The sequence below is a fragment of the Ostrea edulis genome, chromosome 3 (genome assembly GCF_947568905.1).
Source record: "Ostrea edulis chromosome 3, xbOstEdul1.1, whole genome shotgun sequence".
In the NCBI taxonomy this organism is placed as follows: Eukaryota; Metazoa; Mollusca; class Bivalvia; order Ostreida; family Ostreidae; genus Ostrea; species Ostrea edulis.
This window is the reverse complement of record NC_079166.1, coordinates 51974418-51998574: the sequence shown is the minus strand read 5'-3', so window position 1 is coordinate 51998574 and position 24157 is coordinate 51974418. Positions and strand designations below refer to the sequence as shown.

General features: G+C 35.2%; 1 protein-coding gene across 2 annotated transcripts in view; it reads right to left on the bottom strand.

Moving 5' to 3' along the window:
• LOC125675655 (mitogen-activated protein kinase kinase kinase 4-like) overlaps positions 1-24157 on the bottom strand; it is a 132112-nt gene that overhangs the window by 66392 nt on the left and 41563 nt on the right. For both annotated transcript variants that reach the window (XM_048913433.2, XM_048913434.2), the window contains exons 6-8: positions 20759-20965; positions 17521-17620; positions 7802-7885 (exon numbers count right to left, since the gene is read on the bottom strand). In XM_048913433.2, coding sequence (XP_048769390.2) covers positions 7802-7885; positions 17521-17620; positions 20759-20965 — 391 coding nt within the window. The remainder of the gene's footprint in view (positions 1-7801; positions 7886-17520; positions 17621-20758; positions 20966-24157) is intronic.

Genomic DNA, 24157 nt, shown 5'->3' with positions numbered 1-24157 from the left:
ATTCCGTAGCTGATTTGGGGTACTACCGATCTCTGGTGTATGCCATTTTTCATGTACAACCTGGGCCTTTTGAACTGGTATTTCTGACATATCATCTTCTGAAGAAGAAGAATCAATAAAGGAAGCAACCTTAACATGTTTGTCTGTTTCTTTGTTTGCAGTTTCCCCCAATTTACTTGTTTCAATAGACTCCTCATTTGTGTTAGACTCCAAGAGTGGGGAAGGACTATCTTGTGATTGTTTTGGTTCAAATGAGCGATGAGGTTCAGAATCCTCAAAGGATAACCTCGAATGCTTTGAAAGAGGTTCCTCATGCTTGTGAATACAGGCAACAAAATGATTAGGTGTCCAACCATCTATTTTTGTAGCAATTGTTTGAGTCCACATGAAGTGGATAGCATCCTGATATTCTTTAGCATCAGCACGATCAAGAGGAACAATAAGCTGATTATGATCTTGTCTGTTTACACCAGGGTTTTCCACCTCGGGGAAAATCGACATGACTGGTTTCTGCAAAACGTTAGAAGCTACAAACATATGTAAAAGGCTTGAATAGTAACTGTTCTGGGTTGTTTTTATTGTTTCCTTTTGTAACGAAGCAATCAAATCACCAGTAATTAAACACTCTTCTGACAGGGAACTTTCAAAGACATATTGAAGTGAACTTTTGTTTGTGGACATGGTCACAAAAGTGTTTTCATTCGTGTACGCTTCAGGTTTGAAACAAGTTCAAACACAATTCGTACCCTCATTTCCTTAAAATTGTCCTCATGTCCAAACACAAAAAAGAGAGTTCTGAATAAACAATTCCCATCAACATATATCTGAATCGGGATAAGCTCAGAAGGAGCATCATTTGGATAAAGCTCTGAGGAAACAGCATCTTTTCGAATATTCGAAGTTGGGATATTAGGTATGCTTATTGGAAGAGGATATTTCTTTAAAATTTGCCCTTTGAGTCTAACAAGAAAACTTAGTGCTCCCCATCCCTTTTTTCCTGCATTCCTTGCTTCTTTGTGCACTTTTTCGAAAAATGCCTTTCTTTCCTCCGTCTGGGTATACATTGTGAAATATAATCAAAGTTAAAACTGTACGGAAGGTTGATCTTACACTGATACGATAGTGTCTACTCTTGGACCAAGAATGAAACAGGTCTTGACAGCCTGAGACTTTACAAGCTTTGAAAAAGTTGTTACACGTCATGACCTACGTCACATTGGGGGTGTTACGTCACTGATAAATAGTACTTCACAGATTGTCGGGTTTACCTTTACCATAAAAACAATGATGATAAAAAAGTCAACAATTCATCATATTAGCTTTACAAAAAGATTTTAAATATATGCAAACGTTGAACTGGTATTAGGGCAGTTGGGCATAGACATTTTTGTATCAAGACGAAGTTTCTATGAACAAGCTATCTAATGAATTATCAGACCTTGAAAGTTAGTCAAGGTCACACATATTAGATACCTTTTGATCAGTTGTCCCTTGCGAGATTTTTTCACTCGTATGAGTCGTCAACAAATACCGGTAAAGGACTTTAAACGACACTAGTGCCGGGCACTTGGCAAAGGAACAGTCACTACATATCATAGGTTTGACGCCAGATGCGGAGCTGGGAACGAGAACCAAACCATTACCTCATGATTACGACCTTTTGGATGATGCCCCAAGAAATGTTAAGGCATTAAGTGCTTTTCATAATTTAATTTTTTTTATTTAAGCTAAAGGACAGTCACACTGACTGACTCTGAGTCTCATTGAATTAAATGAACTTTCTGCTTAAAAATAATTATACATTATATGAACTGCAGCTAATATAGACTGGAACTACACATACTGCATCTTCTATCTACGAATATTAATTTCATCCCATTTTAATATCCCCATATGACTTCATAATCAGTACTGGCATAATATGAACTAGAATACAATTAAGGAGGAATAACACACCGGTGAAATCTGATATGGATGGAATGTGGAGGATATGTACAATGATATTTTGAAATTGAAAACTTTTAAATTTACTTTGTTAAAAAATGTAATTTTAGTAGAACGTAATCTGAAAAAATTAAAACCCCTGTTAGACTCGAACCCTGATCTACAGATCACCACTCAATACTTTAACCTACTGGGCTACCCAGTTAGGCAATTAGATTTAAAAGGGATATACATTCATGTTTCCAAAGGAAGTTAGCCATTCTGACGACGTGTTATTCCTCCTTCACGTAGTTCCACACTCCTGTGACGTCATAAGATTTTGCAAAGTCAATGATTTAATGACAGGAACATCAATTTTGTTGGAGTCTTTTTCAATAGTTATTTTAAAAAAAAATTGTCAGCCACAAAATATTTCAAAAGTCTTAGTTATATTTGAATAGTCGATGATATGTTTCAAAATATTGAATTCAAGGACAATAACTCCGTTTTCAATAAATTATTTATCAAGTCCATTATGCGATAGATTTCCTTTATTTTTCACAAACATTTTACCAAGGTGATAAGGAATCATTTATCTGTGTCTTTTCGTGAAATTACATAAAATTTTAATCCATGAGTGATTTTGAATAGCTCAGCTGTATGGTACGTGCCAGACTTCAGTTTTTTATGGGGGTATACATACTCTAGAAGCTATAAATTTGAAATTATTAAGGAAAGGTATGGATTTTTTTTTCATACATAACTATAACAGATGTACATCTACCAATACAAACAGAAACAAGAGGCCCATGGGCCACATCGCTCACCTGAGTCACCTTGGTCCATATCAGAAGATTTTCCATATTCTATTTGCATGTAAAACCGTAGTCCCTATTATGGCCCAAACCTTCCCCTGGAGGCCATGGTTTTTGCAAACTTGAATCTACACTATGTCAGAAAGCTTTCATGTAAATGTGAACTTCTTTGGCCCAATGGTTCTTGAGAAGAAGATTTTTAAAGATTTTCCTTATATATTTGTATGTAAAACTTTGATCCCCTATTGTGGCCCCATCCTACCCCAGGGGGCCATGATTTTAACAAAACTGAATCTGCACTATATCAGAAAGCTTTCATATAAATCTCAGCTTTTCTGGCTTAGTGGTTCTTGAAAAGAAGATTTTTCCTATATATTTGTATGTAAAACTTTGACCCCCTATTGTGGCCCCATCCGACCCCCGGGGGCCATGATTTTAACAATTTAGAATTTGTACTATATCAGGAAGCTTTCATATAAACCTCAGCTTTTCTGGCTCAGTGGTTCTTGGGAAGAAGATTTTTAAAGATTTTTCCTATATATTTGTATGTAAAACTTTGACCCCCTATTGTGGACCCATCCGACTCCCGGGGGTCGTGATTTTAACAATTTAGAATCTGCATTATATCAGGAAGCTTTCATATAAACCTCAGCTTTTCTGGCTCAGTGGTTCTTGAAAAGACGATTTTTAAAGATTTTCCCTATATATTTGTATGTAAAACTTTGATCCCCTATTGTGGCCCCATCTGACCCCCGGGGGCCATGATTTTAACAATTTAGAATTGGTATTATATAAGGAAGCTTTCATATAAATCTCAGCTTTTCTGGCTCAGTGGTTCTTGAGAAGAAGATTTTCAAAGATTTTTCCTATATATTTGTATGTAAAACTTTGATCCCCTATTGTGGCCCCATCTGACCCCCGGGGGCCATGATTTTAACAATTTAGAATCTGCATTATATAAGGAAGCTTTCATATAAATTTCATCTTTTCTGGTTCAGTGGTTCTTGAGAAGAAGATTTTTTAATGACCCTACCCTATTTTTACCTTTTCTTGATTATCTCCCCTTGGAAGGTGACCTGGCCCTTTATTTTAACAATTTAGAATTCCCTTTACCTAAGGATGTTTTGTGCCAACTTTGGTTGAAATTGACCCAGTGGTTGTTGAGAAGAAGTTGAAAATGTGAAAAGTTTACAGACGGACGGACGGACGGATGCCGGAATACGGGTGATCAGAAAAGTTCACTTGAGCTTTCAGCTCAGGTGAGCTAAAAATGATATGTAAACCATGCTATAAGGAAATTGTGGCCACATTTATTCATTTTTTAACATTTTGGAGAACAACGCTAATTCAACAATTCTGCACTTATTATTCTAAAACTTGATGAACATATTGAAAATGACATGTGTTTTAGTTATTGAAATGTTTCTTGATAAATAATGCAATTAAACAATTTTCTTGTTGTTTTTATTTTGAAATAACGACAAATAACTGTTTCCAATGAATTTCATAAAAATCTGCATAGGGGTACATGACTTCAGTAGTGTCTGTAACGAAAATTGATATGGAAATCCTTAACTATAATTTGCATTTTTTCATTACTCTGAATGTTAATTTATTGATTCCAAACAAAAAAATGCTACCTAAACCCCAAAAATCCAGGACTAAGGACTCACCTTAAGTACAAAAATAACTTTTTTTCAGTGAGTTCACAAAAGGAATTTCCAAACACAATAGCCATAAGAAAATAATGCCCTACTGTTATACTTGTGGGGCAAAAACAGTGTGGAGACAGAAGACCCATTGTCGCGATGAGTTTAATTGCTTGTGACACGTCATTATCTTGCTGTAATGCATAGCATATAGCATAATGCACTAATATTACAGCCTAATAACTATAGCACTCATTGTATAACTAACAAGGACAAATTCTATACAGCACTGTACTGTACAGAACAGATCCAAAAAATTCTTGACATCTTTCAACATTGTGCTGTAATTCATAGGTGATATACACTTGGACAAAACAATTAATTGTTTAATAAGTACACAGGATACTTGCGATCCCCGCCATCATGTGTGGCATGCATGTGTCACAGTCTCTTCATCTTTATTATTCGAATCACAACAAATAATATCAGATTTAAAGTCGATTAAGTACAGTAAAACTCGTTTAATATAAAGAAATCTATTTTATACAGAATAATCCTGTCATAATCTTTTTTAAGAAAAAAAGAAAAAAGAAACTCTGACAGTTATAAGAAATTCTTGGTTATAAAAAATATTATCAATACCCCATTATGAATTTCATATTTATAATTTCTTTGTATATAAGCAAAATAATTATACATTACACTATATGTGAATTTTACTAATTGAATTTTTTTTTTTTTTTTGAAAAATATTGGGGGGGGGGGGGCATAATTTTGGTACATCCTTTCCTGCTTTTCCTAAATATGCAGTTAGTTTTTCTACTGTAACAGCAAACATAAATAAGTCTTTCAAATGATAAAGACAATAATCACTATAATAATTCTGGCCCCACCCTGGAACCAAAAGCATTACCTCCTGGGATCATGAAATTTACAATTTTGGTAAGGCCGATTCAATTTAATTAGTAGATTATCATCCAGGGTCATCAAAAAGTATGGGGCGGGTGGGAGGATTTTATTTTTTAATTTTTATTTTCTGAGAAAAATATTAATGACAAACCAGTTTTGTCAACAGAAGTGCATCATTTAATACCAGATGGATATCAATCTATGCTTTTTTCACAGATTTCCAGGTTAAGCTTCAATTTAAAACACAGAAAGATACCAAACTTCTTTAAGATTTACGCCCATAAGAACGCAAGAAATTAAGAAAACCATATCTATTTTCTTCATGTGGCTTTTCACGTTGCTATACCAGAAACGTAAACAAGAAATGGAAATACTGGAGTCGGACATGAAAATTTTCCCAGAAATCGCAAGTTTCACAAAATAAAAAAATTCAGGGCAGTCCGATTTTTAAGGAGCGGGCGGGGATCATAATCAAACAATTAAATTAAGTTGAAGTAGCCTAAAGGAATTGACCTACTCCTTCTAAATATCTATTCAATTTAAATTTAGTATCAATAGCATTAAAGAAGATATTATTCTAACATTTTACACATAATTATATACTATATAATACCAAGTTTTGGCCTCACCCTGGGGTCAGAATCTCTATCCCAAGGATCAAAAAATTTACAATTTTTGTAGAGGCCTTCTTACTCTACATCACTATGCATTTAGTTTTTCTTTCACATGTGCAATACGGGACTTTCGAGATACGGATCCACTCTGACTTTTATCGCGCGTTGAACATAATTGTAGGACATGTCACTTCCGGATTACAATAACAACTAAGTAAAGAAACATGGAATATTTCAATTGCTATCAATTTCCTGCATTTAAATGCTATCTTTGAAAGAAAGGAATCACTACAACCATTTTATATAAAAAATACAATTGATTAAATTATGCAAGTCGGCGCGGGAAATAAATCTAGGGAATATCTTGAGGATATTGGTAAAACTTCACGCCTTGCATCCAATGGTATGCGTCTAAATGCGCCTTTTCCTTTTCATCTAATTTACACTCAGGTACTAAGCACCAATAATGACTTGGGTCGTCATCGTGGGACTGCACATAGCTCTTTACGGACCGTCTGTTAGCGAAATACCATATGTATCGATGTCAACTTTGCCCTACAATTGGTTATTATCAAGTGACCGTGGTGTATAAACGTCAAATATAATCGGTCGTTCCGGCATATCCCGAAAGTTCCGTATTGTAGAGAAGATTTTTGAAAATTTATCAATTTTGGCATTTTTTGCCACGCCCTTAAAGGGACTGGTTCATGATTTTTGATAAAAATATTTTTCATTTCTGATGTTAAACATTAAAAATATAACTCAATTAATGTTGACAGCCAAAATTTTGACCTGAATGCAAGAATAAAAGCAATATTTTAGCCTTGAATCTGTGTTATGTAAACAAAGACTCGAGTCTTTTTATGTATACAAACAAACAAGTGAAATATTAAATTTGTAATATAAAGCATCTTAATTTTGCATAGTCACAAATTTTAACTTTTAGATGACACATTTTACTCCAAAAATGCTTGAAATGTGAAAGATATAATAAACTTAGATCGATATTCTTTTCTTTTGAAAATTTCGTAAACAATAACATACCGCAATCTTTGTTTACAAAACAAATAATAAACTCTCTAAAATGAGCTTCTGTGATAATGTATAACCTTATATTTTTTAAACACATTAGACAGTAGATTTTGATCATTAAAAGTGAAAAAGAAAATTTTGGGGAAAATCGTGAATCAGTCCCTTTAAGGCCCCAAGGTGCAGGAGTCCTGAAATTTACAATTTATGTCCCATTTGTCCAAAATATGCTTCATACCAAATTTGAAAGGAATTGGAATGCAACTTATCAGTTAAAAATGTTCTATTGTTCACACATTTAATAACTGACCATTTTGACCCATCATACATGCATCTACATTTCATGAGCAATTTTGGTAGAGGCATCCTTGATCATCATAACTATACACACAGTTTGCAAGCTAGATGTCCCAGAGTAAAAAAGATTTTTAAAGACTGTGAAACTTTCTTAGGTTTTGACCACACCCTCAAGCCCCAGGAGTTCATGTGACCACGAAATTCATATTTTTTGTTTTCCCACCCTCACAGATGCTCCATACCAAATTTGATGAAAAATGGTACTGAAGTAGGAGTATACATTTTAAATCTTGAAATAGGTCTGAAGAAAAGCTACTCACATTCACAGGGCTTGCATGAGGACAAGTTTATAGTCTCCCATATGACATATATTTCCAAAGACAGAAAGTAGCAGGACAGAATAATGCCTCCCCAAAATATTTTTTAAAAGCTATGTTTGACTATCAGTAAGAATTTCTTCACATTAATCTTTCATGCACTCAGTAAACATGCATGCATTATTCAATAATCTCCTTAATTTTTTCCACTGTTTGCTTCACTCACATTCTATAAATTTATCACTTACCATGACAAAGTTGGTAGTTTTAAGTTTTGCCAAAAGCTCCACAGTTGTTACTGCTATGTTAAAATCTGCTGCAATTTCAAGATCCTACAATGCATATTATATGGAAATTAAAAATCATAATTTGATTGACTGAAAAATTTGCCAGGACAGGGAACTAACATTGAGTAATATCCCTTTCCTATCACTAACAAGCTAGAAGCCCACGGGCCTTAACGGTCACCTGAGCCATTAGTTAAAAGTACCACTTGTCCCAACTTGGGCTACTAAAAACTTCCTGTTCTGAATATCAAAGCTAAATTCTAATATTCAACAGGAGTTATGAAATTGATCACTGTTCGTTATCTTCACCTTTCATTTAACAAAAAGTACACATATAAAACAAGATGTGTTCTTAAAACTTAAATGCCTTCAAAAGAGGCTATGCACTGATGAAAGGCTTTACTTAATATAATAATTATGTGTAACATTACTGCAAAATGACTAATTTTGACCTCTCCTAGAGTCAAAACCCTGGGTTGCAAAATTCATAATTTTGGTACATCCTTTTCGGCTTTTCCCCAATATGCATTTAGTTTTTATACAATATCAGCAAACTTCCAGAAGTCTTTCAAATGATAAAGACAATAATCACTATAATAATAATTTTGGTTCCACCCTGGAACCATGCAAACCTTTACCCACTAGGATCATGAAATTTACAATATTGGTAAAGGACTATACTTAATTAATGCTCCTAAAAATCTATTTAGTTTCAATTTAGAATCAACAGCATTAAAGAAGTAAATATATATGCTAAGTTTGGGCCCGCCGATGAGTATGAAATTTACAATTTTGGTAGAGGCCTTTCTGCTCTATATTACTATGCATTTTCTAACACGTACGTGCTGTTTATAGATTTTGAAAATTTGTCACTTTTTGGCAGTTTTTGCACCACCCCTAAGGCCCCAGGGGTGCAGGATTTTTGAAATTCACAATTTATGTCCCCCTAGTACTAAAGATGCTTCATACCAAATTTGAAAAGAATTGGAATAGTAGATATCAAGAAGAAGTTAAAATATTCAATTGTTAACGTATGAGGGATGCAAACCAATTGCAATAGGCCACCTTAGTTTACTCAGGTGACCTAAAAACATATCTATGAAGGCTGTCCCAGAAAAACAAAACTTTTTAATACATCGAAAACTACTCTAACGAAATTAACAAGAGGCCTACAGGCCTTATTGGTCACCAGAGTATTTTGATTTAAAGTATCATTATTTCCAACAGCTACAAAATCTAGAAAAAATTTCCCATTCTGAATATCTAAGCTAAATTCTAATATTCTGAAAAAGTAAAACAAAAAGTGTTCTAAAAAATTAAATGTCTCGAAAGTGCCTATACTGATGAAAGGCTTTACATAATACAAGAGGCCCATGGGCCACATCGCTCACCTAAGTCACCTTGGTCCTGCTATTGTTCAGCTGTTGTGATTTTTAAAAAGATTTTTACTATCTTTATTCCCATGAAAAATGTTAACCCCATATTGTGGCCCCAACCTAGCCCTAAAAACTCACAATGTCATTTTGGATCAGGTCTTTGGACGAATAAGGCATGTCCTAATTCGCTCCACTTTTTACATTGATTGGCAATCGTAAAGACCAAAAAACATGTAGTCTGTGTTGTAAATACGTTTGTAGATTAGTGTAGTTGTAGTGCTAGATGTATTTATATGTAGTTTTGTTATTATTCTCTGTTGATATAGGCCTCTTTATGTAATTCTTTTCGTTTCTCCTGAAAAAATTTGACAATCTGGTTGTTCGAGTCGTTGGTCATTTTAGTGCTTTGTATATATATATATAAATATATACACGTAATATTTATCAAGAATCATATGCAGAATGTTCACATCTGCATCACATTCATGAGGAAATGGGTATAATTACAATTGGTATAGATATTGAAGACAGAAATATTGGAAATGTGAATTTATATTAAGGTAGTACTCTACATCATCATAATGGCTGACTTCCTTTAAAAACATGGATGTAAAAATCTATATCAGCAATATTTGACTTTTCCTTTTCCATTTAAATACCTAGCCAAGTAGCTCAGTAAGTTAGATCAATACCGACTGTTGACCTGTAGATTGCAGGTTTGAGTCCAGCAGGGGTTTTAAAAATTTTTCAGATTACCTTCTACTAAAACTGTATTTTTTGACAAAATAAAGTAAATTTGAAAATTTTCAACTTCAAAATATTGTTGTACATATCCACTTTTCATCTACATCAAATTTCTCTGGTGTAGCATACCTCCTTAAGTGGTTGCAAATTTTTTAGAATTGAACTTTTAAATCTCACCAAACCAGTGATGCTCAAGAAAATTATATTACGTTGAATGTGAAGTAGACCAAAAAAGTAAAAGAATGACATGAACTATGATTTGTTTTATTTCATAATTCGTGGTAGGAAGGGCAAGTGAGTTTTGGCCATGCACTTGCCATTGGGCAAGTGCTTTAAATATATATTTGTCAGTCCGTGTTCCTGTATTGTGGTCTCACCCTACCCACCACAGACATGATTTGAGCAAACTTGAATCTGCCTTACATGAGGATGCTTGCATATCAAAGTCATGCTGTTCTTGAGAAAAAGATTTTAAAGATTTTTTCCTATACAGTGAAACTTCTCCAAACCAGCCCTTCAGAAAACCGGTTCTCCCTGAATATCGGCCAATTTTCAAAGTCCCGGCAGAAACCTTAACATTTCCTTACAAAGAAAGTCTCACAAAACCGGCCACCCCTGAAAATCGGACATCAGCCACTTTTTAAAGTACAATTGTTAACAAACATGTGTAATTTACCCTTATAATACTGGCCACTATTTGAAGACAAGAAAATTTTGGCCAGAGGAGTGATTAAGACCAGTCAGGTGTGAAAAATGACTGATTTACTGGCCAGGTGGGAATTATCCACAGGAGGTGTGAAAAACACTAGTGGCCTCTATAAGTTCTATAGTTTACCTGTGCTGTTCAGGATGTTAATTGGTGCTTGGCTAATCCAAGTGACCCTTTCAAATTTCTGTACAAAATGTTATAAACAGATATGCACATATTGAATGAATACAATCAATACCCCATATTGTTGCACCATGGATATAAGGGGTAGTTAATAAACCACAAACCCATGACTGTTAATGATAATTTTCAATAGATAAATGATGTGGGGGGGGGGGGGGGTCCATAGACTTAAAATTCCTAAGAAACATCAAAATTAAAATTTTATATTTACTACTGTACTTTTCAAAAATGTTAAAACATATTTGTTAACGATATAAGCAATGGACATAAACAGGGTTTCTATAGGTAAGAGGAATTCCAATAATAGGCCTCTGTGTTTTCTTAATGTATGGATCCTGTTATAAATTTTTAGTTAAAATTAGATGATTGCAGCAGGACTATTTCTAGTAATAATTACCTGTAGGTACAAGGGGACTAGTTTGATCTCCACTGATAATTGATCATAGATCACCATATCAAAGTGAGCAGTACCTACTCTGTACCTACTCCATGTATTAATAGCAGCAATCAAATGGCTGTGTTTGTTTTGTTTATCAAAACATAAGCAGAAATTCTACATAAATGCTGCTAGTCTACAAATTTCTATACATATATCAAATGCAGTTTTATTTAAACGGAATGTTTTCCATTATTTACGCATGCCAATGTACAAATGTTTATTCCTGTTTAATTAGTTTTAGCGCTATAAATTGAAAATAAACATGTTAGTAAATTATTTTGTTTTATTTCAGATAGTGAAATAATAGTCCTTGAACACCATATTATATGGTTTGTGGTATGTCAATGAAATATATTTAATAAAAATTGAGCTGAAATGTCTCTAAATGCTAAATTCTCGGTATACCGGCCACCTCTCTAAACCGGCTGGGTTTTTTTCGGTTCGACAGCTGGCCGGTTTAGAGAAGTTTCACTGTATATCCCCATTCAAACCTTTGATTCCCTATTCCCTATACCTTACCTGGGGTCCAATTTGCACTCTGCTATTCTTGAGAAGATTGTTTCCTACATATCCCCATTTAAAGTTTGATCCTGCATTGTGGCCCCACCCTACCATTGGGGACCATGATTTGAACAATTTGGAATCTGCATTCTTTAGGAAACTTTCACGTGACACAAGTTTTGTCTTTTCTGATCCAGTGGTTCTTGAGAAGATTTAGAATAACCCCACCCTATCTTAACATAATGCTAATTATCTACCCTTCCAAGGGGGCATGGATCCTCAAATGAACAAACTTGGAAGCCCTTTACACAATGATGCTTTTCGATAAGTTTAAATTTTGGCCTAGTGGTTCTGGAAAAGATGAAAATGTAAAAGATTTATGGACAGACACACAAAGAGACGAATGGATGGACGACAGGCAACAGGTGATCAGAAAAGCTCACTTCAACTTTCAGATCAGATGAGCTAAAAATGTTCAGAGAATAAAGGAAAACAAGAGGCCCATGGGCCACATCGCTCACCTGAGTCACCTTGGTCCATATCAGAAGATTTTCCATATCTATTTGCATGTAAAACCGTAATCCCTATTATGGCTCCAAACCTACCCCTGGAGGCCATGGTTTTTGCAAACTTGAATCTACACTATGTCAGAAAGCTTTCATGTAAATGTGAATTTCTTTGGCCCAATGGTTCTTGAGAAGAAGATTTTTAAAGATTTTCCCTATATATTTGTATGTAAAACTTTGATCCCCTATTGTGGCCCCATCCGACCCCCGGGGGCCATGATTTTAACAAACCTGAATCTGCACTATATCAGAAAGCTTTCATATAAATATCAGCTTTTCTGGCTCAGTGGTTCTTGGGAAGAAGATTTTTAAAGATTTTTCCTATATATTTGTATGTAAAACTTTGACCCCCTATTGTGGCCCCATCCGACTCCCGGGGGTCGTGATTTTAACAATTTAGTATATGCATTATATCAGGAAGCTTTCAGATAAATCTCAGCTTTTCTGGCTCAGTGGTTCTTGAGAAGAAGATTTTTAAAGATTTTCCCTATATATTTGTATGTAAAACTTTGATCCCCTATTGTGGCCCCATCCGACCCCCGGGGGCCAGGATTTTAACAATTTAGAATCTGCATTATATAAGGAAGCTTTCATATAAATCTCAGCTTTTCTGGCTCAGTGGTTCTTGAGAAGAAGATTTTTTAATGACCCTACCCTATTTTTACCTTTTCTTGATTATCTCCCCTTGGAAGGTGGCCTGGCCCTTTATATTAACAATTTAGAATTCCCTTTACCTAAGGATGTTTTGTGCCAACTTTGGTTGAAATTGGCCCAGTGGTTGTTGAGAAGAAGTTGAAAATGTGAAAAGTTTACAGACGGACGGACGGACGGACGCCGGAATATGGGTGATCAGAAAAGCTCACTTGAGCTTTCAGCTCAGGTGAGCTAAAAATAATATATGCAATGATAACATGAAATGCTTTAGAAACATTATGACCCCTGTGAGGCAATAATGAAAAGGATCAATGTCTGTAGTGACAGTGAAATAAGTTTGATCTCTCAGGATACTGATCAGACCTTTCCAAATAACCAATCATTCAATTCAGAACCATGACCTTTGACCTTGCTACCTGAAAACTAATGGGGACATCTCTTTAAGGGGTATCAATGTATCAAGTTTGATGCCCGTAAAGGAAATGGTTCTCAAGTTATTGAGTGGACAATATCTTATTAGGCCAGAAAAATATACATGTGTTTCCTGTTTCAGTCCTAAAAATTTACGTAGGGTGTGTAGGGTAAAAAAACATTTTAATTTATTGAAGCATTTTATTTCATTTTCGCAACTTTTCGAGGGTTGGGCAAGTTCACCAACATAAACACTCTGTCCCAGCCACCTTAAGAGACTCAGACCAGAGTGATTGGCACTTTCATCAAAAACAGTCTACAATGTAAACAACAACCACTGAGCTTTGCAAGCATACAACACAAAATTATGGCAAATTCTGCTCTGGTTCTTTATTTAGTCAAAAACACAACATTAATTAACAGGATCGCCATGATATTTGTTGATGAGTCTTATCTATGGGGAACAAATGTCATCATATTTTTTGCCTTCAAATGATCGAAATTGCCATATTTTATGGGCAATATGCTACACGGTAAACAAGTCATGCTTGTTTATTCGAATTCTTTGTTTTTGATACATACGCTTTTTAAAATACCAGGGTTCGAAATTAACTTTTTCAAGCACTAGTCCGTACAGACTAGTCACTATTGATGTTCACTAGTCCGCAAAGCATTTCACTAGTCCGTCCAGTATATCTATTAAATGATCTTCATTTTTTTAATAGTATTTAATGAGACCAAACACACCACAGTTGCAAGCAATTCAGTTTCTGACACCTACAGAAGAAAAAGACCACCATACTTTATTTTGTATTCAAGATCTTTACAAGCATACAGTAACCTCCGAGTTAATCCTTTAATAAACGTCCATTAACTACATAAGTGCGTTCGAGATCGACGTTCCCGTTGTTTTCGTGCTCAGTTCTTAGAGTCACAGGAGTTTGAAATTTTATCAATAAATTCAATCAAATTCACTCGATTGACCAAGCCATGAGGTATAGTGTTACGAACTCCTGTGTTCGAGTCGCAAATGACGAGAACATGTGCGCACAAACATGCATGTTCTTAGACCACACTATTTGCAGTTCTTGCACACAGGCACTTGTTTCTGTAAAACACTTACGACCTCTGTATACTAATAATAACAGTATACAGAGGTCGTAAGTGTTTTACAGAAACAAGTGCCTGTGTTCTTGCACCTTGAACCCGTTCTCGTGATGCGTACTCGGCGTTCGGAATCGGCAGGAATTTGTGCTCATTCAAAGAACATCGGTCTCGAACGCACTCCATGTATTTGGAAGATCAGGATGTCATAGTCATGCAAACACTTAAACATGCAGGTAATCGGCCATAAGTTGTTTGAACATCTAAGAGACTACAGACAAATTTTGCTAAAATCTTAACCAATTCAAGATTGATTTCCGGATTTTCACTAGTACGTACGGACTAGTGCTATAAAAAATTTACTAGTCCTACACGTTTTTTACTAGTCTTGGACTTACGGACATGAGGTAATTTCGAACCCTGCATGAATACCTATATACACATTACTCATGCTTCTCAAACATTTTGAAAATCAATTATAGTAGTCAACACGGAAATCGGAAACTCGAATGATATAGAGAAAAAAAATTTGGTATGAAAATTCCTATTTAATATGTATATATCATCAATAAAATATTTAGGTTCAGCGGCAAAAACAGAGATAGGGTCGGGAAACCGGAAACACACACATTTTATTTTGGCCTTTTGTCCGCTTCACCTTTGACCTTTTGATTTCAAAATAAATACGGGTCAGCTACTCCTTCGGTAGAACCAGTGTACCAAGTTTGATATCTCTGAAAGCATTCTCAAGATACTGAGTAGACAGTATCTTCCTATGTCCAGTTTGACCTTTGACCCTTGACCTTATGACCTGAAAAACACTAGGGGGTCATCTACTCTCTAGGGGCAACCATTGCACCAAGTTTGGTAACTGTCAAGCATTCAGGTTTCTTTAGATACTGGGCAGACAATATCTTATGTCCAGAGATGTCTGACCATTAACCTTTGACATCAAAATCAACAGGCGTCATCTACTCCTTATGTAGAACCAGGTTTGATGTCTGTCAAGCAAAGGGTTCTCAAGATATTGAGCAGACAATGCTATGTCCATTTTAATTTGACCTTTGAGCTACAATATCAATAGGGTTCATTTACTGCTTAGGAGAAGTCAGTGTACCAAGTTTTAGGTCTGTCAAGGAAATGGTTCTAATAATAATAATAATAATAGCCTTTATTTATCCAGGATAACACAAATTAGCATATAGCTAGTTTCCATTATGGTCCTGCATTAAAACATATACACAAACATAAAATTAACATCTAAAATTAGTATCTAAACATGAATACGATATAAAAGGAAAAGGGGAAAAAATATAGCATAAGACACACCTAATTAGTGATAAAATTATTACCTAAATATGAATACATGACATAAAAGGAAAGAGGAAAAAATCAATATATGCACCCAGGGGTGCATGAGCCGAGTTGCATGGGATACATTGTAAAGTCAGGAATGATGTGGCATATTATATTTATAATTGTGAAGAACTAATTTCAGTTTTAAACTTTTCGAGTTAAAGTCCAGAAACCATATTTGTCTGAAGTTTTAAATCTATTTTCGGTCACTGTGACCTTGACCTTTGACCTATTTTCTCCAAAATCAATAGGGGTCTTTCTTACTTGGTACATAACAATATCCTTATGTATCATTTGATTCGGATTTAAACTTTCTGAGTTATCACCCGGAAACCAAATTGTTCTGAAATTTTCATTCTATATTCGGTCACTATGACCTTGACCTTCAACCTTTTTTCTCCAAAATCAATAGGGGTCTTCCTTACCTGGTACCCAACAATATATCAAAGATTGTAAACTTTTCGAGTTATCATCTGGAAACCAATTGTTGACGCCCAACAGCCCGCCCGCATCACCAAACCAATAGCCGAGTTCAACTTCGTTGCAACTCGGCTAAAAATAGCATAAGACACACGCACACACAGTGCCATATCACAACTACATTTGGCACACCTGAACAAAGAGGAAAGCACGATGTTTTAGTGCTACTTCTATGAAAATATTCCATCAAATACACAGCTTTAAAAATGCCAACCGAACCAGAGCTTCGAACATTTTGAGACAGTTTGTTCCAAAGGAATGCAAGAAAAGTAGCTGAATGAACGTTCTTAAGAGGTTCTCAAGATATTGAGTGTACAACAATCTTATGTACAGTTTGACTCTTGCCTTTTGATCTCAAAATAAATACAGGTCATCTACTCCTTAGGTAGAACCAGTGTACCACATTTGGTGTCTGTCAAGCAAAGCATTCTCAAGATACCTTACTTTATTCAGTTTGACCCTTGAACTTTGACCGTGTGACCTGATAATCAATAGGAATCATCTACTCTTTAGAGGCAAGCACTGTACCAAGTTTGGTAACGTTCTTTAGATATTGAGTGGAAAAGACTTGAGGCTACAGACTAACAAACTGACCCTTGACCTTGTAATCTGAAAATAAATAGGGGACATCTACTGTCTAGGGGAAACCACTGTACCAAGTCTGGTAACTTTCAAACAAAGGATTCTTTAGATATTGAGTGGATAAGACCTGGTCTACGGACCACCGACAAACATATGGACCAACCGACAAACACAGGTACGAAGTATGCCCCCCTTTTTTCTCGGAGGTTGGGTTGGGTTGGGTTGGGTTGGGTTGGGTTGGGGGGGGGGGGGGGGGGGGGGTCAGGCAAAAAATGAAAACTGATATGTTTCGAAACTAATTTTTGAGAAACATAATTACCAATTCAAATTTTACAGCCAGTAATTAAAAAATGTTAACTTTGATTGTGCAGTTGGAAATAGGTGTTCCTTCAAAATTGATGAAATTCAAGAAGTGGGCCAACTTTTCATTTTTTGCATTTCTTAGAGGTTTTGTCCTCACCCTTATGCTTCAATGGATTTAAAAGATGAAATTGGAAATGGTCAATGTATGATGATTGACAAATATTACCAGAGTTACTCTGGTGACCCAAATATAGTAAAAAAAATGTCCATACCTTCCTCAGTGCCTTTGCAAATCCAAGTGCTTTTGAAGCCCTCTCTCTAGCTTCATTAAAAAGTTTTTTGCAATTTCTAGAAGTCTGTTGAAATAAATGCCTGCAAAATTTAGTTTCTATAAAGTTGATTTGATATTATGAATTAATTTGACTACAAGTTTCTTAAAATCCACTTGGGACCATCTTTACACCAATTACTTCCTGTAAAATGTTTGAAACTTACAAACTATCTATATATAATTTGTGTGTGTGTGTGTATATATATATATATATATATATATATATATAATAAAGAAAAATTAGAACGCCGAAAATAACTCTGTGTACCACATTTGATGTCTGTCAAGCAAAGCATTCTCAAGATATCTTACTTTATCCAGTTTGACCCTTGAACTTTGACCATGTGACCTGATAATCAATAGTGCCAGAGTTATTTTCGGCGTTTTAATTTTTCTTTATTATACTATTACTTGTGTGGATATTTACTTATATTTTGGATTATATATATATATATATATATAGTCAACTCTCGATAAACCGCCACCTTTTGTTCTTATGAAATTATGGCATTATAACGAATTTGGCGATGAATTGAATTACTGCCATCTTGAAGAAATAGAGTTACCGTTCTTTTATATGTAAGAGTTATCTTTCCTCTATTTACAATACTTATGTAAGTGAGCGATCGGGTAACATTCGGTAAACAATCTTGTCTCGTCTATGTTATAAACATCTTTCAAATCATAATTTTTCATTACTTCTATTGCCTCTTTCCGGCCATCAGTAATCAAACTCACATCAATTCCGACACTTTCCCCGTTTATAATTCTGAAAGAAATTCCATGACGTTGTTTGAAACGAGTTAGCCACCCTTCAGAATATTTGAAATTGGATATTCCTAGCTCTGCACCATACTGTTTTCCCTTTCCAATTATCATATCCCCGGTAACAGGAATGTTTTTTTTTTTTGGTCCTGACTTGCGTAAACCACATAAACAACGCCTTTTCTAAGTCAGTATTAAGTGCACTGCAGTGCCGTTTCCTGGCAGGCGAGCCTTCAGAGATTGGGTCAGGGTTGGCAAGAATTGCATCCTTTGCTGCTAAGATGTCGCCTCTTTCGTGGCGAGGCCATAGCTAAATTGAAATGTGTTTCTATGATGTATAAACAACTTGACTACAGTAATTTTCTTGTTTATTCAATACAGCAATTACTGGGATCCTTCTGTCCAGGTGTACGCCGGAGATCGATAATGACCAATTTACTGCTTCACTGACCATGTGCACCCATGGTGGTTTATCAAGATAATTAACACATTGAAATGGACTTTTGTAATGAAAACACTGTGGCAAATGGTGATAGCGAATTTGGTGTTTTAATGAGAGTTTTAAGTAACAGGAAAAATGTTCCTAGAAAAATGCGGCGTTATAACGAAAATGGCAAGGAATTGAGTGGCCATAATTCGAGAGTTACCTGTATATATATATATATATATATATATATATATATATATATATATATAAAGTCAAAAAATAAAATCCAATCCTCAAACTTTTATCTATATAGCGCTTTCGCCCTGCGGGCTCGTCAGTAGATTTTTAAACAATGTATACATACAAGTTCCATTATGACGCCATCCTCGTGACGTTATGTGGGCAACGTTAAACATAATACAGTCATGATTGTGACGTCCGAACATTATACAATGTTAATGTTAGACACTTTTAAAAATACAGAAATATTTTAAATAGTTCAGTCCATAAGTTTTAAGCGCCTCTAAATTTCTGTACATTAAAGGAGACATTCTATGTAAAATGTACATGTTAAATAACATGAAGTAAAGATATTAACAGTTTAGTTTCGGCTTAAACAGTTTTATGAAATAGTTTTCCTTGGCTTTACGTAATTGTTCATTTTCCTCTTTTACTTTGTAAAATGGAACAAGAGGCCCACAGGCCTTATCGGTCACCTGAATACAAGTGAAAAAGTATCACTACTTCCATGGGCTATGAAATCTAGAAAAAAAATTCCTGTTCTGAATATCTAAGCTAAATTCTAATGTTCAGCAACAGTAGAAAACAAGATGTGTTCTTAAAACTTCACTGCCCTCAAAAGTGCATACACTGATGAAAGGCTTTAAATAGGTGTATTAACATTAAAACATCAAAATATATGACTAATTTGGACTCATCCTAAAGTCATAACCCTGGGTTATGAAATTCACCAATTTTTGTACATCCTTTTCTGCTATTTCTAAGTATGCACTTAGATTTTATACAGTATCAGCAAACTTACACATAAATACTATATATACTAAGTTTGACCCCACCCTGGGGTCAAAGCCCTTACTCTGGGGAAAATCAAATTTACAATTTTGGTAAAGGACTACCTGCTCTATCCATTTAGTTTCAATTTAGTATCAAAAGCACTAAAGAAAATGTTATTTAAGTATTTTACACAAACACTATATAACAAGTTTGGCCCCGCCTTGGAGTCAGAACCCCTACCCCGGGGATCATGAAATTTACAATATTGGTAGAGGCCTCCCTGCTCTACATCACTATGCATTTAGTTTTTCTTACACGTGCGTGGTCATTGAGAAGAAGATTTTTTAAAATTTGTCATTTTGGGGCAGTTTTTTTGCCCTGCCCCAGAGGCCCCAGGGGTGCAGGGATCCTGAAATTTACGATTTATGTTCCCTTTGTTCCAAATATGTTTCATACCAAATTTGAAAAGAATTGGAATGATAGTTGTCAAGAAGAAGTTAAAAATATCTATTGTTCACACATTTAATAACTGACCATTTTGGCCCCACCCTGATACCAAAACCCCTACCCCTGGAACAATAAACACTATATAACAAGTTTGGCCCCGCCTAGGGCCCCAGGGGTGCTGGAGTCCTGAAATTTACAATTTATGTCCCCCTTAATTGTCCCAAAGATGCTTCATATCAAATTTGAAAAGAATTGGAAAAGTAGTTATAAAGAAGAAGTTAAAAATGTTCAATTGTTAACACACAAAACGCGTCACACCACGACGGACGACAACCAATTGCAATTGGTCACCTGAGTAAACTCAGGTGACCTAAAAAATATAAGTCTTGGTGTAATGAGCTACCTTGCAGAAGCTTTCATGCAAGTTTGATCTTTTCTGGCCCAGTGGTTCTTGAGAAGTTTTTTAAATGATTATCATTAAGTGAATTTCTAACTTCAAATTCAATTGCAATGCTCAAATTCTGACCTTATTTCTTGAATCACCATCTTCTGTTCATCCTGCACTTCATCATTTGTATCACTGTCATTGTTGTTATTGCTGTCTTTCTCTGTTGTTTCCATTGTCTCATCACTGTCCTCATTCATAGTGAGGTTGTAAAGGCTCGATGTGAAGTCATCTATACCACTTTCCAAGAAGTCTGCTATTGAGTTCAAAAGACTGCTAGCCAGGGAACTGAATGAAAATTGACATTCAACTTTTAAGTCAATCTGATACATTTATATGTTCTCCAAGGTCCAAACATAGTTTGGGAACAGTGTTTTGGTCTTATTTTACAATCCTTATTGGTCTAGTCGCATATCCTCAGACATATTACTCTTTGAATTCATAAGACAAAACCTAAATCCTTTTTAAATGGAAATGTGATTTGGAATGACATGAACATGTATGAAACTATTGCCTAAATGAGTGAGCACAAGCATCTAAACGTGTTATTTATTGGAGGACCCTGAGCCTTAACAAATCACCTAAGTATTAATCACAAAATGATTTAAACTTTGACCTATAGGGACTAATATAATCCATGTGTATGCATTTTTTTAATGCATATTTGAAACAATCTCTACCCTGCGAAAATTTGTTCTTGAAGGGGGGGGGGGGGGGGGGGGATATGGGGATATATCTGTATTCTGTTTACTTGTTTTAAAAAAACTTATTTACAGCTTATCTTGAATGTCCATATTTCTTCACGTCCTTTAATAGTGTTGTACTGATTAACGCCAACTTTTAATTATCGGTCGCTATAATTGAAACAATGTGAATAATCGATTGTAATTTTGAAAATCGAAAGCATCAGTATTTTTTTTAATAACACAAATATTCCTGTCGCCACTTAACTAAAAACAAAAATAGCTGGCAAAGCTGAGTCATCTCATAAAAAGAACAACAAAAATCGAAAGATCTGTCCCTATATCCTAGGAAAACAAATTCGAAAGTATGGGATTCAATGGGATTGAAAATTAACTGTTCTGATTCTTAATGATTTTATTCTTATTCAGATAATTTAGGATAAAAATAAAGTGAATTTAATATATTTATACCATAAATTTGAATTCAATAAAATTCAATTATTTTTCAATTAATCAATCAAAAGGGTGCATCCAAATAATTTGATTATCCCCCTCCTCCCCAAAAGTGTGATCATGCAGTTACTAACAGACTTGGAAATTTACTGACTGCTGATTATAGGGTGATTATCTTAATCAACATTGCATATGCGAGGGTTTATTACGCTTTTGTCAGAATTTTTACAACATAATTCCGAATCACGGCATCTTGGGACAATGTAAAAACCATGTCTATCTTATATAGGTTTAAACATTTTAAGAAATGGTTTAGTGCTTTAATATTCTAACGTAATAAGTGGTCTAACGTAATAAACAATGAACTTAAAAAGGGGGTTCCACTTTATATACAATCTCATATAGACACAGTGTGACACATCGTCGGAAACCCACGGTTGATTACGCTTCATTCCTCTCTCCATCACCCGTGGGTCCATTCATTCCTACTCGCTCGTTCTCATGAATAATTAAGGAGGCAATTTGATTGGGTGCTCATGGAAAACCCTAAGCGATTTATCCAATCAAAGAGACGTTTTCACCCCAATTTCGGTATAGAATTGCTGTGGTAGCAAAGTTAAGTTAGTGCTACCTTTAAAAACAGAAGAGTTCCATTACTATAACGATTACTTTGATTGGACGATATTTTAAAATATTTATTCATTAGAACGAGCGAGTAGAAATGAATGGACCCACGGGTGATGGAGAGAGGAACGAAGCGTAATCAACTGTGGGTTTCCGACGATGAGTGTGACACGGAGAGCATTAGGGACTCACTAGACACGGAGGCCCATGGTGTAAAATACATAATGTGTCATAAACATCTGTAACAAAGACCATTATTTTACACCATGCGTTTTCCACCGTGTGATGAGGAATACTCGTGATCTGCACGGTGCGTAGTTTTGAGTTGTACAAGCGTATTTTAATTCACAATCATATATACTATTCTATGTAAGTTAGACATTTTTGTAATGTTTATATTTTTCTGAGAGAGAGACACCAGCACTGATCCACCTCATGTAATCATAGTCTCTAACAAAATAAATTACCGTATATAATCACCTAGCTATAAGTCGGATTTTCGGGAGTCAAGTTTTGGTCCAAAAGCTGTATGTCCGACTTATAGGCGTGTCCTAAGAAGATTGGTATTTTTCTGGGCGGCGTAATGTAGTGTTAATTAAACAACTCCAACAATTATCATGGACTACCACACAAACGATTACCATTGACAAATGTCTGGACTTATCGTATTGTTTATGTATTTTAAAATTTAATATGTATAAAATACAAGTATTTACATATTTTGATAATTTTATTTAGTTAAGTGTATATTATTTATTTTGAAAATTATTTACATACCGGTAACTAATTCTTTCAATAACTTGACCTGCTGTAAATCTATCGTTTATCGGTAAAATTGAATTGCGAACCCGATTGAATATTGACATATCCATATACCAGCTGTGATAAAAGATTTAATATTGTTAACAGATAATTTAGATCATCATTCTTGACTCTAAAAACACTTGATTGTTGATAAAATGAATTGTATCCCATGTTCATGGTTTTTGCGATGCGCAAGCCACTAAGTAAAAACGATGTCAGGTACGGGTAATTAGGAGACAATAATTGCTTAGGTAAACAAGTGATAATTGCCAATAATAGACCAGGGTTGTGATTAAACTTAAAACAGATATGGCTTGGACATTGAGCACCTTGTAATTATCAACTTCTCATAAATATCATGTGTACGTTGGTAGAATCATTACATTGTTCATCACCATGCCAAAGAAACAGAGATCCTCCTCATTCCAACTGTTTCATATGCTGAAACTCATACCAATGCAGCAGCTGAGCGAGAGTTTGGCATTAACAAGAAATTAATCAGAGAATGGCAAAAAAAGAAAAGTTCCCTGCAGGCAGTTGAACGTTCAGTGAAGAAAATGCATACTACTGCCTCACCGGATGCCACACTTGAACTTATTTGAATGGGTAACTGATCTCCAACAACAAAGGTACATTGTCACCAGAAACGCCATTCATCTCCATGCCTTGCAGAGAGTCTGCGCACATTCGACCCTTGCCCCAAATGACTTCAGACACTGCAGGATGGTGCAGTCATTTTATGAAACGCCACATCCTGGCTCTACGACAACAGACTCATATTGCACAGAAGCTACCTGCCGACATAGAAAACAAAAGTCCAGAACTTTAATCGGTTCATCATAAAACAACGTAGAATCAACAACTTTCCCACTAACACCATAGGAAGTATGGATGAAACCCCCATATTGTTTGACTT